The sequence below is a fragment of the Vipera berus genome (assembly GCF_964194415.1).
Source record: "Vipera berus genome assembly, chromosome: 16".
Classification (NCBI taxonomy): Eukaryota; Metazoa; Chordata; class Lepidosauria; order Squamata; family Viperidae; genus Vipera; species Vipera berus.
The window spans coordinates 8253249-8267934 of record NC_138219.1 but is presented as its reverse complement, the minus strand read 5'-3'; the positions used below and the strand labels follow the sequence as shown (position 1 = coordinate 8267934).

General features: G+C 47.5%; 1 protein-coding gene across 1 annotated transcript in view; it reads left to right on the top strand.

Moving 5' to 3' along the window:
- DCST2 (DC-STAMP domain containing 2) overlaps positions 1–14681 on the top strand; it is a gene marked incomplete at its 5' end in the record, with an annotated part of 30071 nt that extends 15390 nt beyond the window's left edge. Inside the window, 14 exons of the mRNA XM_081340815.1 lie at positions 2766–2936; positions 3679–3780; positions 3927–4121; positions 4660–4725; positions 4986–5199; positions 5731–5888; positions 6506–6670; positions 7294–7461; positions 8244–8344; positions 8575–8705; positions 9758–9885; positions 10276–10369; positions 10577–10864; positions 11552–14681. Of these exons, the coding sequence (XP_081196941.1) occupies positions 2766–2936; positions 3679–3780; positions 3927–4121; positions 4660–4725; positions 4986–5199; positions 5731–5888; positions 6506–6670; positions 7294–7461; positions 8244–8344; positions 8575–8705; positions 9758–9885; positions 10276–10369; positions 10577–10864; positions 11552–11684 (2114 nt within the window). The 3' untranslated portion in view covers positions 11685–14681. The remainder of the gene's footprint in view (positions 1–2765; positions 2937–3678; positions 3781–3926; positions 4122–4659; positions 4726–4985; positions 5200–5730; positions 5889–6505; positions 6671–7293; positions 7462–8243; positions 8345–8574; positions 8706–9757; positions 9886–10275; positions 10370–10576; positions 10865–11551) is intronic.
- Between the last annotated feature and the right edge of the window lie 5 nt (positions 14682–14686).

Here is a 14686-nt window from a genome sequence, read left to right as displayed (position 1 = left end):
TTAACAGTCAGAGGTGGGAGGGGGGAGAGGAGGAAAGGCGGGGCGGGATGCGCGTCGGCGCAAAAGCCGCGCTGCGCCTGGATCCTGGTGGGAGGTTTGCGTTTGTTTGCTCCGAATTCGCGCCCTTTTGTTCTTTCCTAGGTGAGCAATCCGGAGTGAGTCCCTTTTCTCCTTTGTAGACGCTCCTTTGCAACAGCGGTGCCTTCATCTCTGCTTTTTCAAATACCCCGAAATGCCCCAAACTTTTTGCCCCTAAAAAAGCCAAATGCAAAGTAGTAGTAGTAGTAGTAGTAGTAATAATAATAATAATAATAATAATAATAATAATAATAATAATAATAATAATAATAATAATAATAATAATAATAATAATAGCAACGGCGTTTTGGGGGAAGAAAAGCACAGATAGGGACAGTCCTCGCCCAGAGGTTGAAAAATGAATCCCAATTTTGCTGCTGCAGCGTGGTTAAATTCTCTACTGAAGCTACGCTTTCCTAACTACACTTCCCCTAAGGCACAGGACTACAATTCCCACCCTTCTGCTAAAATTTCTTAAGAGAGAATCATGATCAATCTTAATTGCTTCGATTTGACATTTCTCATTTTTATTTCCACCTGGGTGTATATTAAGTAGTATTAACTATTAAGATTTTTGAATACTTGAGTACGGGGGGGGGGGGTTGGACTAGATGACCTCCAAGGTCCCTCCCAACTCTGTTTTTCTGTTCATAACTAAATTATCTAATATATATGGATAGTCCAGGTATGATATGCCATATGCTAAATAAATAAATACCTAAATGTAAATATTTATGTTGTGTTTTGTATCTTAGATTTGTATCTTTAGATTTAAAAATATTTTATATTTACAGATATTTCTATTGCAGCGTTTTGCGTGGGAGATTATTTGTATCTTAGGTTGTAGTGTTTCATAAAAAATTTTCAAATATTTTGCTTTTTTCTTTCGGGTTGCGGTCTGTAAACGGAACGGCAGAGGATGCTGTGATGTTTAATAATAACTAATATCATTTATTTATGATTAATGATAATAATATTGTAGTGGGTGGCGCCGTCAATCAGAGGTGGGTTTTATCCACTTCTTGAGTCCTTCCAAAGGATCTAGGATAAAATCCCGAGTCCAGCCCCGAGAAAAAACTTGGTAGGCCGAAATTCATCAGGTTGACTCCACAGGAAGTTAACGAAGGCTTTGGGTACGAAAGCGAAGGTAGAAAAGGGGTGGAGCCTAGTGGCAAGCTAGCAGGTGATAGGAGGAGCCAAGGAGGGTTGTGGGTGGGGCTAAAAGCAGAGCTAAGAGAGACCTCCGGTGAGGGGCAGAGCCAGAACAAATATGGGCGGGGCTCAAGACCCCGAGAAAAAGCAATCTAGCAAGCGGTGGGTGGAGTCAATGCAAAACAGAGGCAGATTAAGGGGTGGGGCTAGGGAGCTGATAGAACCTGACCTTAACTGGCATTCCCAACTGCCAATGACAACCTGGTTTTGCCAGGCGGGTAGGGAAAACGTCCTCTTCCCGCTGCTTTTGAGTCCTCACCCTTTCTTCAGCCCGTCTAGGTGGCCTCTGGGTGCCCCTCGGCTCCTTTCCGGAGCTTAACGGGGCCCTCAGCCAAGCCGCCATGAGCTTCTGGCCAACTCTCTTTCCCTCGTGGCTGAGAAAGGGGCGGAAGAAAGGAAAGAAGAAAAAAGGGGTCGCGCGGGTTCAAGAGGACACTTTTGGCCGGGCTACGGTCCGTAGTCTGGGAGGCTTCAGCCTGGGGATGACCCTCTCGGCAGCTTACGGGGCCCTGGTCATTTTTGGCCAAGGCTACAGTATCTGGTACTGCCTGCTGTCCACCATCACCCTAGCCCTGGTCCTCGGCCTCGGCATGGCGTTTTCCTTCAAAGTCCGGGTGACCGTCCTGCTGATGCTGCCCCAGTTTTTTTCGAGTAAGTGCCCTTTGCACCTCAAGGCCCCCCTCCCGAAAAGAAACACAGGCTGTCCCCCACTTACGACCAGAACTGACCGCCAAACTTCCACTGCTAAGAGAGACGGTGGAATTTTGCCCCATTTTACCGCCTTTCTTGCCACCGTCACTAAGCGAGCCCCTCTAGTTGTTCAGTTAGCGACCCGGTTGTTAAGTGAATCTGCCTTCCCTCGCTGGCTTGGCTCGTCAGAAGGTGGCAAAAGGGGGAAATCACGGGACACCCCCCCCCGGGACGCTGCGACCATCGTCAATACGAGCCGGTTGCCAAGCCGTCCAAATTTTGATCCCGGGATCACCAGGATGCTGCAAGGGAGAAAAACGGTCCTAAGGTCGGTTTTTTTCAGTGCCGTCGTAACTTTGAATGGTCACTGAATGGACCGTTGTAAGGCGAGGACTACAACAGGACTGTAATGAAAAAGGAAAGACAAAAAAATCAAAGGTTTCTTTGCTGAAGGCCCAAGGCCCAAACGCTAACTTCCCAATCTGACGAGAATCCGGCATTGCGACTCTCAGAGTGACACCTTTGCGAGAAAGCAAGAAAATTTGGAGGCCGTATTGGGGTAGAAAGATGTCTGAAGGGGTCACAATAATGCCTTGCAGTCTGAGAGTTTGCCGAACCCCAGAATAAGACACTTGGGAGGGGGGGGGTTGCCGATTGGTAGGAGGTGGTGTTCCCCATCCACTTTGAGTGGCTGTTTCAGCGGTCATGTAAGGTTGCAGGGGGCAAATGTGAAACCAGCCTGGACTCAAGTCTGCAACGTTGTGCTTATTTCTCTCTTATGACAGAAGAGGGCAAGATGGTCCTCATACTCCTGGCGTTTGGAATGGCTATGGAAGGACCCTTTGCCAACATCATCCGGAATTTCAACCGGAGCGCTGACACAGTCTCGTGTGGGGCCGAGCTGGCCCTCAACCAGACGGCGGAAATGCTGCAGCGAGCTCGCGAACCTCTGATCAGTGAGAGAACCTGCACAGCTGAATGAATAGGATGTAAAATGCAGAATGTAGAGTGTGGAATAGAATGTAGAATGCAGAATAAAATGTAGAACGTAGACTATAGAAAGAATAAAAGAGTATAAAACCTCTAATCAGTGAGAGAACCTGCACAGCTGAATGAATAGAATGAAAAATGCAGAATGCAGAGTGTGGAATAGAATGTAGAATGCAGAATAAAATGTAGAACGTAGACTATAGAAAGAATAAAAGAGTATAAAACCTCTGATCAGTGAGAGAACCTGCACAGCTGAATGAATAGGATGTAAAATGCAGAATGTAGAGTGTGGAATGGAATGTAGAATGCAGAATAAAATGTAGAACGTAGACTATAGAAAGAATAAGAGAGTATAAAATCTCTGATCAGTGAGAGAACCTGCACAGCTGAATGAATAGGATGTAAAATGCAGAATGCAGAGTGTGGAATAGAATGTAGAACGCTGAATGCAGAATAAAATGTAGAATATAGACTATAGAAGGAATAAAAGAGTATAGAATACAGAATGGAACATTATAGAATTCCATTCCATTCCATTCCATTCTAGAATTGCTGGGAGCTAGGAACTCTACTGCAGAGAACGTAGCGTATGGGATGTGCAGATGTCCTGCAAACACCTCTTTTATGTCCCGGGAAGGAACTTGGCTTTGGACAGTGAGGTGTCCCAAGAAGGGGCGTTCAGCACCTGTCCCCCTCCCTCTCCCCTAGATGCCTTAAAGAAAATCAAGGATATCGCCAGAAAAGCCAAAGTAGTTGGAGACCGTGTCCGAAAACTTTTCCGGTCTGTCATGGATGCGGTGCGGCATGTCGGTGAGCGGGATTTCCAAAACCTTTCTGAGTGGCTGCGCTTCCTTTCGCCATGGCGTGAAAAGTCCTCCCACGGGGCAAACCCATCGGTGGTGGGCCAATCTTTCACTTAGCCGCACATCGATCCTGGGCTGTTTCCTGTCTGGCAGCTCACTGCATGCGCAACGTTTGGTACTTCCTTCTTCACATGGGTGACGTGTGCAACGAGGAGATGGGCAGGCCGTACCAGAAATGTGCCCGCATCTTCGACAACGCGAAGGACCAGTGTGAACGGGCCATCCCTTTCCTCTCCTTCCTCTGCCACGTCGTCCTCCTCTTCAAGTACCTCTGCGGATTGGCCAACAGTGAGCTCACTTCCTAGATTTGGGCTGTCTGTGATCAGAGAGGACGCAGTGGCCTCCCCAGAGATCTGAACCAAATTCTGGGTAGTCCTCGACTTGTGGCGAAGCAACCCGGGGCTGTTAAATGAGCCACCTCATCACCCTGCCCAATTTTACTAGCTGCAGAGGGAATGTTGGCTCCTCTTTGTTGCTCAGAGTTGAAATGGGGGTGTCCTTGGGGCTCTCTGAGCTGGGTGGTTTTCTTGCAGACGTTTCATGACCCAACTAGGTAACACCACCAGTGCTTGGAGGGATAGGGTCTATGGGGAGGAGGAGGAGATGTGGGGTCCTTGGTGCTCTGTGAGCACGGTGGTTTACTTGCATACGATTGATTACCCAACTAGGTAGCATCATCAGCGCTGATGACGTTACCTAGTTTGGGTAATGAAACATCTGCAAGAAAATCACCCAGCTCAGGGAATTTTGGCTGTTCTTGAGTGATCTGCCTTCACCACATGGTACCAGCCACGTTGCCCTCTGGTTCTTCTCATTCCTTCCGCAGTCCTTCTGGTTTTCTGCATCATTCCTGATTACATAGTGCCATTTTTGCGTCGCAAGGTTGCAGAACGTAAGTCCAGAGGATCGTCCTCTCCCTTCCAATCTCAACATTCTCCCTCTTGTATGTATCCGCGCCCTCTTTAGGCCCCATCCACCCTTCTCACAGCCATTCCAGAAATTTTCCAAATTCACTCTCTCTCTCTCTCTCTCTCTCTCCCTCTTTCTTTCCTTCTCTCTCTCTCCTCTCTCTTTCTCTTTCTCTTTTTCTTTCTCTCTTTCTCCTCTCTCTCTCTTCTCACACGCCCCCCCCTCCCTCTCTCCCACTCCAAGCTGTTGTGGCCATGCTCAATCGGGTGCGAGCCGAGTTCGAGTTCAACATCACCACCATCCACCAGTACGAGGTGAACGTCAACGCCAGCAAGAAGCTGTCGCAGGTGGCCTTTGACATCATGGAGGAAGTGTCCGAGCGTCTGCAACCGGCGCGGGAAGCTGTGGGACTCTTTGGTTACATGTCTACGCTGGTCATGCTCTACATGTACCTCGGGTGAGCTGGGAAGGGGAAGAATGCAGAATAACAGAATTGGAAAGGGACCGTGGAGGTCTTCTAGCCCAACCCCCTGCTCAAGCAGGGGACCCTATCCCATTTCAGACAAATGGCTGTCCCTTCTTAAAAACTTCCAGTGGTGGAGCACCCACAACTTCTGGAGACAGGCTGTTCCACTGGTTAGTTGTTCTCACGGTCAGGAAGTTTCTCCTTAGTTCTAAGTTGCTTCTCTCCTTGATTAATTTCCATCCGTTACTTCTTGTCCTGCCTTCAGGGGCTTTGGAGAAGAGGTGGACCCCCCTCTTCTTTGGGGCAGCCCCTCAAATATAACAACACTGCTATTACGTCACCCTTGGTCCTTCCCCCCCCATTAAACTAGACATCCCCGATTCCTGCAACCGTTCTTCATATGTTTTCGCCTCCAATCCTCTTATAGGATGTGAGGAGGGCCCCAGAGCTGAAGCAAGGGGGAATTTGACCTTGCTGATGTGGGTCTTCTTTCCCCCCACGAGGAATTATTAACTTCTCCAGGGCTCTCTTGTACCGAAAACATTATCTACACGAGGATAGCTTTGACAACATCTACCTCACCCAAGCCTTTCTCGAAATGGACGCCGTGCGGAGGAAGAACAAGCGCCCGTCCGTTCTGCCTTTATCGCCGAAGGAAAGCGCCAAATACATCCGGCCAAGTACGTGTGGTGTGATTGTGGTGGTGTCTCAGAAGGGTGGAGGTCGCAAACTACAGGTAGTCCTCGACTTGAGACCGCATCGTAGCCCAAAATTTATGTCGCTAAGCCACTATCTTTCCTGCTACGGTCTTGAAGGGAATCACCGCAAGTTGCGAGGTTAGTTAAGTCAATCTGGATTCCCCGTCCACTTTGCTTCTCAGGAGGTCGCAAAAGGGGATCACGTCACACCCACACCCACACACCCCTGGGACGCTGCGACCGTCATAAATGTGAGTCGGTGGCCGAGAGTCTGAATTTGACCGCGAGATGCTGCAACGGTCGTCTGAAAAATAACCTTTAACCTTGATGACCGTTATCGTCGGGGTTTTTTTTTTCTCCTCTGGGCACAATGGCGCACCTTAAAAACGAAATGTAGTTGCTTCCTCTCAAAGTGTACACCACCGACATGATGCACAATTAAAACGTGCTATTTAAGACGCACCCTCCTTAGCGCCTTTTTTTCTGCTGCCGTTGTCACTAAACGAACTTTGTTGTAAGTCGAGGACGGCCTGTATTTGAAAGCCGAGGGTATCCGTTTAGCAAACAGCGAGGATGGTTTTTTTGCGTTGTTTACGCAGCCTCCCTGGTGTTGCCACGCAAGGAGCAGATTGCCTACGCTCTGGCCTTGGTCTCGATCTGTCGCCAGTTTATCTTGGTGATTTTGCTGATTGTGGCCGATTTCTTTGTCTACTGGCTGTTCGACTTGGTGCGCTACCATCTGGTGGGCGAAATCGTGGCTAGAGGTAAGGGGGAGGGGCTGAAGGAGGAGGAAGGGCGTGGCATGTTCTGGACTTCATCAGGGTGCACGTTTCTGCCGTTTGGCCTCAGTGGCGGCTTTTTCTCTGCTCGGCCTACCTTGCAGGATTGTTGCAGGGAAGGAAAAGAGGGAGAGGAAGGGGAGGGTGAGAAAGGAAGGAAGGAAGGAAGGAAGGAAGGGGAGGGGAGAGGGAAGAAAGGAAAGGGAGGGAGGAAGGAAGAGGAAAGCAAAGCGAAAGCGAAAGTGAAAGTAAGATGGGAAGGAGAGAGAGAAAGGGTTAAAGAGGAAGTGGATAGAGATGAAGGAAAGAGGGAAGGGAAGGGGAGAGGAGAGGAAAGTGAAAGTAAGAGGAGGAGGGAGGGAGGAAGACTAGAGGAGAATGGGAGAGAGGAAGGAAGGAACAAGGGAAGGAAGGGAAAGGAAAGAAAGATAGACAAAGGAAAGAAAAGGAAGAGGCAGGAAAGGAAAGGAAAAGGGATGAAAGGAAAGGAAAGGAAGACAAATAGGAAAAGAAAGGGAAGGAAAGGTTGCCAAGAACCCTCCCTCCCAAACTCTATGATCCCAAAAGCAGAAAGAGAGGCCACCCTACTTCCTTTTCTTTCTCTGCAGCTCCGGTGACAACCACTATCAGTGTGAACGGCTCCGGCTACACCAGTGAGCTCTACCGCGACTTGGTCTCCGCCTTTGACGTGCTTCAGGAGGGGAATATCAGCGTGGTGTCCCCAAAATGCCGTCTGCGCCCGTCAGAGCCTGACTACGACGGTTACCTCGTGATCGGTAGCTGGACTTCAGGAACTGCTTCCGTTCCTGCTCCCCAAGGAAGAAACCCCGCCAGTTTCACTGAATTTCCTTCCCTGTCTTCAGTGAAACTGACCGGATCTTCTGCCTGTACTGGTTGTTTCCCCCAAGAATGACTTAGCAGGAGATTTTTTTATATATATATAAAGCAGAAAGTAGGGATGGGAAGAACGAGACTGCTATAAAAGAGAGAGACTTTACAGATAGTCCTCGGCTTACAAAAGTTCATTTAGCGACTGTTCAAAGTTAGAACGGTCCTGGAAAAAAGGACGTAGGACTGTTTTTCCCACTGACAACCATTGCAGCATCACAGATGCTTGGCAACTGGTTCACATTTATGACAATCACAGAGTCCCAGGGTCACATAATCCCCATTTTGCAACCTTCTGACAACCAAAGTCAATGGGGGAAGCCGGTTTCACTTTACGACGGTGTTACTAACTTAACAACTCTGTGACAGACTTGGAAGCAAGGTGGGGAACGAAAAAGGGGGGGAAAATCCCTTGCTTCGTCCCAGCATAAAGCCGGCTGATGTTTGGCCAAACTATTTAAGATATTTTCCCTAACTTTTAGCCAAACTTCCTATCTCCTTCCGTCTCTTGCTTCCAATTCGGTCCCAGCCCAAGCCTGTTTCCTCTGACATAATGACGACCACAGAATTATCAAGTTGGAAGGGCCCCTAGAGGTCATCTATCCCAACCCCCTGCTCGAGGCAGAGAATGCGTGTTCACCCGTCTTTTTCATGTCTCCCTCTTCCCCAGGCCTCATGTACGGGATCTGCTTATTCAGTGCCATCTTTGGCACATACGTACAACGTATGCGGCGAGTTCTCTGCGCATGGTATTATCCTTCTCGGGAACGGGTGAGTTGTCCCCACTTCTGCCCTCTCCTGTGGCCTACCTCGCAACCAGGAAGGTGGTCTTTTATTTTGGGGCAAGCTAAAGACGTAGGGAAACTCAAATTACATGTGGCTGCCGACTCTTCTGAGGCTAGCTGCAAGCCCACGCAACCGAGAGTTGCGTCACGTTACCGTCTTTGCCACCGGCAATCTCTGAGGTTTGAAGGAAATGAAACTTCCTTCCCAAAATTTAGGAGCGGATCTGCTACCTCTACAATACGATTTTGACTCGAAGGACCAAGCTTATGAGCGCTGTGCTTAAGGCTGTGCGGCAAAACTCTGCGGATGAAGGCCACCGAAATATTTTACTCGTCTTGGCATCGAAGTAAGACATTTACCAGGGCAGTCATACACAATTCTGTAAAATGAATAAAGAATAGAATAGAATAGAAATAGAATAGAACAGAACAGAGTAGAATAGAATAGAATAGAATAGAATAGAATTTAGGAATAGAATAGAATAGAATAGAATAGAATAGAATTTAGGAATAGAATAGAATAGAATAGAATAGAATAGAATTTAGGAATAGAATAGAATAGAATAGAATAGAATAGAATAGAATAGAATAGAATAGAATAGAATAGAATTTAGGAATAGAATAGAATAGAATAGAACAGAATAGAATAGAATAGAATAGAATAGAATTCAGAATAGAATTCAGAATAGAATAGAATAGAATAGAATAGAATAGAATAGAATAGAATAGAATAGAATAGAATAGAATTCAGAATAGAATAGAATAGAATAGAATAGAATAGAATAGAATAGAATAGAATAGAATAGAATAGAATAGAATAGAATAGAAGCTGGAAGGGACCTTGGAGGTCTTCTAGTCCAGCCCCCTGCTCAAGCAGGAGAACCCGTACCATTTCAGACAAGTGGCTGTCTAGCCTCTTCTTAAAAAACTCCAATGATGGAGCGCCCACGATTTCTGGTGGCAAGCTGTTCCTCTGGTTAATGGTCCTCACTGTCAGGACTTTTCTCCGTAATTCCAGGACGCTTCTCTCTTTGATCAGCTTCCATCCGTTGTTTCTCGTCCTACTCTCTGGTGCTTTGGTGAATGACGTGACCCCCACTTCTTTGGGGCAGCCCCTCAAATACTGGAATACCGCTACCCTTTTTCCAGTGTTGCTGTAAACTTTGAACGGTTCACTAAATGAACAGTCAAGGACTGTTGAAATTAAATGTGACGTTTTGCCCGTAGGACAGCACAGAATGGTGAGACTCACACCATGGTAGTGGACAGAGGCCCGCACATCACAACTCGGCGAACAAACTCACACCGAAGGCACACAAGAAGCAAGGCTGAGCTGCTTTCTCCTCCCACGTCACACATTCACACTCTCTCAAACACTCGTCCTTGCCCTCCGTTGCAGATTCCGCCTTTGTCGGTGGCTGGCCAAGAAGCTGGGGGTCCATGAAGCGTATTGCATGGGCTGCGGGAAAATCCAGAGAGGTGTGGACAGCGAGGACTTTGTGACGTGCATCACGCCAGCGTGCCGAGGTGTGGAAACAAATGAGCAAAGGGAGAACAGCAGCGGTGGGGGGAAATGGAAGGAACCAGTCAATAACCAGTTGGTTTTCCAAGCGGAGTAACAAGAGTTGGAAGGGACCCTGGAGGTCTTCTAGTCCAACCCCCTGCTCAGGCAGGGAACCCTAATGGTCAACGTGATCAGCCACAACCTTGTTGTAACTTCAAACAAGGCGGGCAATAAGCAAGGACTGCATGCACACGCCTTGAATTTGGTTTTTTTTTAATGCCCTATGGACTACAGTCCCATTGGGTTGGGGATTATGGGTGCTGGGGCCTAGCAAGCATCTAGAGGGCCAGAAAGGGAGATGTGTGGGTGGATTCACATGTTACTTGTTGTTTTTTCCCCCCTATCCTTGGCAGGGATCTACTGCCCTGAATGCTACAAGATCCTCAACAACACCTGCTCCATCTGTATGGCCCCCCTCACCTACCAGGGTGACATAGACGAGGAAATGTAAGTGTCTGCAGTTACGGCAGTTGTTAAGTGAAACAGTCTCATTCTCCTCCTCTCTGCAAACCCCTCTCCTTGCTAGCACTGGTGATGTTCCCTAGTTGGGTCACAAAACGTCTGCAAGGAAAGCCCTGAGCCCAGAGATCCCCCCGGGATCCTCCGTGTCAGGGACCCCTCTGTAAAACGCTTTCTTCTCAAACCCTCTTTTAGAGACTCGAGTGACGAAGAGGCGATGGTGCTCTGGACGAACGCGGTCCATGCGCTGCGCGGCGTCCCGGATGAGAAACGACAGAAGCAGCGCCGGTTGCTGAAGACACGGATCATGCGGGCGGTGACAGGAGAAGGCGGGTGCCGCGCGTTGCCTCCTGAGCTGGCGAGGAAAATCTTGGCACAATTGAAGGAGGAGGAGGAGGAGGAGGAAGAGGAGGGTAATGAAAGCCAGGAAGACTCATCCTCCAGCTCAGACGACGAGAGCAGTACGTCGAGTTCGGGCACAAGGTGAGAAGCGAACGCCACCATCGGCCGTTCCCACAATAGATCTGGAGAGGACCGCACTGCAGGGGTGGAAGGGTGAGGGAAACTGTCTCTCTCTCTCTGTACTGTACTGTCAAACAGCCAGAGGGTGCAGCCAAGCTACATTGGTAGGGTTTCTGCATTGAATCTAGGTTTAATCATTGCTGAATCGGTTTAATCATGGCTTATTGGTTGAATGGTGGCTTAATCCTGGAAAGAAACCCAAATGGCTGGCTGAGAAATTCTGGGAGTTGCAGTCCACCGGACTTAAGGTTGTCAAGTTTGGACACCCCTGAATTAGTACACAAACAGTGACTTACGAATGACCGGAGGTGTCAAACTTGCTGGGTCGGCCCCCAACAAGCCACATCGTGGCACGTGAAGATAAATCAGGAAAATATATTTACAAAAATTATTTTTAAAACGTGTGTTCTTTCCCCCTTGTTCCTTTTGAGTCAAGAAAAAAGCCAACATATTTGACCGACTTTTAAACTCCTTTTTTTTTTTTTTTACAAGCCAGGGACTTTCTGGCAGGTTGATGCTGTCCCACCGCAGGCGAGTTAAAAATAAATGTAAAAGAAAATACAAAACATACAGAAAATAAAGGGAAAATAACATAAAATAAAATAAAGATGCATGCGTGTTTCCTTCCCCCCACCCCCCGCTTTTCAGCCATCTTGACTTCAGCTATCAAAACGAGGCCGAGATGAGCAGCGGTGAAGAATTAGAAGAAGTCAGAACTGAGCAACAATCTCCCTCCGATGAAATTGGAAACAGAATCCGGAAAAAATGTCTTTTTCCTTAGACCTCGTCTACGTAAAGAGAAGATATCTACCTGACAGTATTCAACGGAGCGATTCAACGAGACGAAATATGGAATTATTCTCACCCACCACCACCACCCCAAAATCTTTTTTACGTTCTTCAAAGATCTTTTAGAATTCAGACTTTTGGCAAAAAGACAGACGTCGTTGGAAAAACAACAAAAAAAAAAGCTTTCGGATCTGTTTTACAGCATGTAGATTTCTTGGTGGTCTCCCGTTCTTGGTACTGACTAGCCTCCAACTCGTTTTTACATTTAGAGTTCAGATGCGATGGCTTTCAGGATGGGTCCTTCAACCTCCCTGAAGTCACCCAAAGTCAAAAAGGAATTTTATAAATAGGACTGTATGGCAGAAATCTAGCAGCTCAAGGAGAGTTGGACCACATGGTAGAAATCTAGCAGCTCAAGGAGAGTTGGATCTTATGGTAGAAATCTAGCAGCTCAAGGAGAGTTGGACCACATGGTAGAAATCTAGCAGCTCAAGGAGAGATGGATCTTATGGTAGAAATCTAGCAGCTCAAGGAGAGTGGGACCACATGGTAGAAATCTAGCAGCTCAAGGAGAGTTGGATCTTATGGTAGAAATCTAGCAGCTCAAGGAGAGTTGGACCACATGGTAGAAATCTAGCAGCTCAAGGAGAGATGCATCTTATGGTAGAAATCTTAGCAGCTTAAGGAGATTTACCTCAAACACAGCTGCACATTTGCCATGCCTGTTTTTTTTTTAAAAAAAATCAACAATTTCCTTGAAGGTTGCGATCCGAAGGTGCCACGGAAAAAGCGAGCAAAAGATACACCGACACACAACCCCGTACGACAGTGCTTCCCTGCTCTCCATTTTATTATCAAGCCATCGGCACAGATCAAAAGTCCCCTTGAATTCCAGCACGCTAACAACAATAACAATAGTTTAAAAAAATAAAACCAAAGCAGGAACGCTCTCCTTTTCCCAAACAGTCCAAGTAAATATGCTTATTTCCCCCCCTCCCCCCTCCCCCCTCCAACTAGCACTACCCCTGCCAGGTAGGGCACCGTAAGAGAGGGAGTGTTTACTCGAAAAATCTTCCAACGGCGAAACCGTGGAAATTAAAACAGGAATCATTGCAGAAAACAATCAGGAACCGGCTTTTTCTCTCTCTCTCTCTCTCTCTTCTTTCTTGGTTTCAAGTAGCTAATTCAAGTTTAAACACAAAGGCACTTTCAAAGCTAAGGAAAATCGAGTTATTTCCTCTCTTCCTGGAAGCGGGGCGGGGGGGGGGGGAGAGATTGGGATTGAAGAGGAAGGGAAACGGGGGAGGGGTGTGTTAAAATATATTATCTCTCTTAAATACAGATTAACTCTCAGCAAATACTTCCGGAGGGCGGGAGCTCCCTGCAGGTTTTCACACACACACACACACACACACACACACACACACAATTTCATCTCTATCTCCAGGAAAATGCAAACCCTTGTGCAAAAAAAAAAAAAAGTGAAAATTTTCCTCTTGTAAAGGCCTATCTTAGTGCAATCAAGTCAGGGATTCAAGGAGAAGAGGTTGCCCAGAAAAGTCATAAGGGGTCATTCCTTTTTTAAAAATAAAAATAAAAATATTTGTTTTGTGCAAACTGCCTGTGGGGTACCTTTGGTTGAGGAAGTGGGGGGGGGACTGAGGCTTCGGCAATGGAGGAGATGGGAGCCTTCTCCCCCCCTCCCACATTTATGTGCTAATCGTTTTGCAACAAGCTGGGGGGCCAGTGTGTGTTTTGGGGGGGGGGTTTCAGCTTTATTGCAGCCCCCCCCTTTCATTGCTGGGAGGGGTCAAAGCTATAAAGGATCTGAGCCAGCGTGCAGAGCGCAGCCTACTGCACTGTGCAAGATAAGCCACCAGGGGGCAGCCAAGCTCAGGCTAGGAGATTTCAAAAAAGAAAGCAGTGCAGAGATTGGTCCAAATCTGGACCAACTGAATCCATTTGAATTTCCCCGATGGAATTTCAAAAAAAAAAAAGTGGACTCAAGTCTCTGTGCTGGGTCCACACGCCGACTGGACGCAGCATGCTTGGCCCAAAGGATACAGGTAGTCCTTGACGTACGACGACAGTGCAGCCCAAAATTTCTGGGGCTAAGCAAGACAGATGTTCAGGGAGGCTTGCCCCCATTTTACGACCTCGCTTGTTAAGCGAATGGCAGCCGTTGCTAAGTTAGCAACAGACTCGTCTTCCCCACTGATTTCAATTGTCAGAAAGTCGCATAAGGCGATCACGTGACACACACACACACACACCGGACACTGCAATGGTCCTTAATACGAACCAGTTGCTGAGTATCCAAGTGTTGAATCACGTGATGGTGCGACGGTTGCCAAGTGTGAAAAAGTCACTTTTTCAATGCTGTTGTAACTTCGGAGGTCACTAAACGAACGCCTGTTAAGTCAAGGACTAACTGTAATATGTCCGCGGGGAAAACAAGGGACGCCACGCCTATCTCCCCTGTGGCAGCAAGTCTGGGGATGATGGGGCCGAGAGCAGGAGGCCAGCTTTGCAGAGAACTTTGGAATGATCTGGTGGGGTAAAAAGGCATTCTCTTGTTTTTAACCTCCTGAAATGGGGGGGAACCCCCAAAATGCAGCAACTAAGCTCTGACGTGTCATCCAAATGGATGCCAGCCTCTCTGAGCAAGAGAATTTGTTTCGAATTGAATTTCTGCACTCGGGACAGGAAAGGGAATCAGCCTTGTCCCGTCTCTCCCTTCCTGATCCTAAAAAAAAGATCTGAACAATATCCTTAGCAGAGAAGGGAAAGAAGAAATCGCGCCCCCCGCCTACATTCTCACTCTTTTCTCCTTCCTAATGTGAAGCAATGTCCCCCAAAACAGGCCCTCCCTGCCCTTTTGCTTTTCATTGGCCGGGGAAGCAAAACTCAACCGTACTTCCTTCCCTGCAAATATATGCTTATTTTAGACACCCTGAGCAAATGGGCACCAATTGGTTCTTGGTGCCCTCCGAC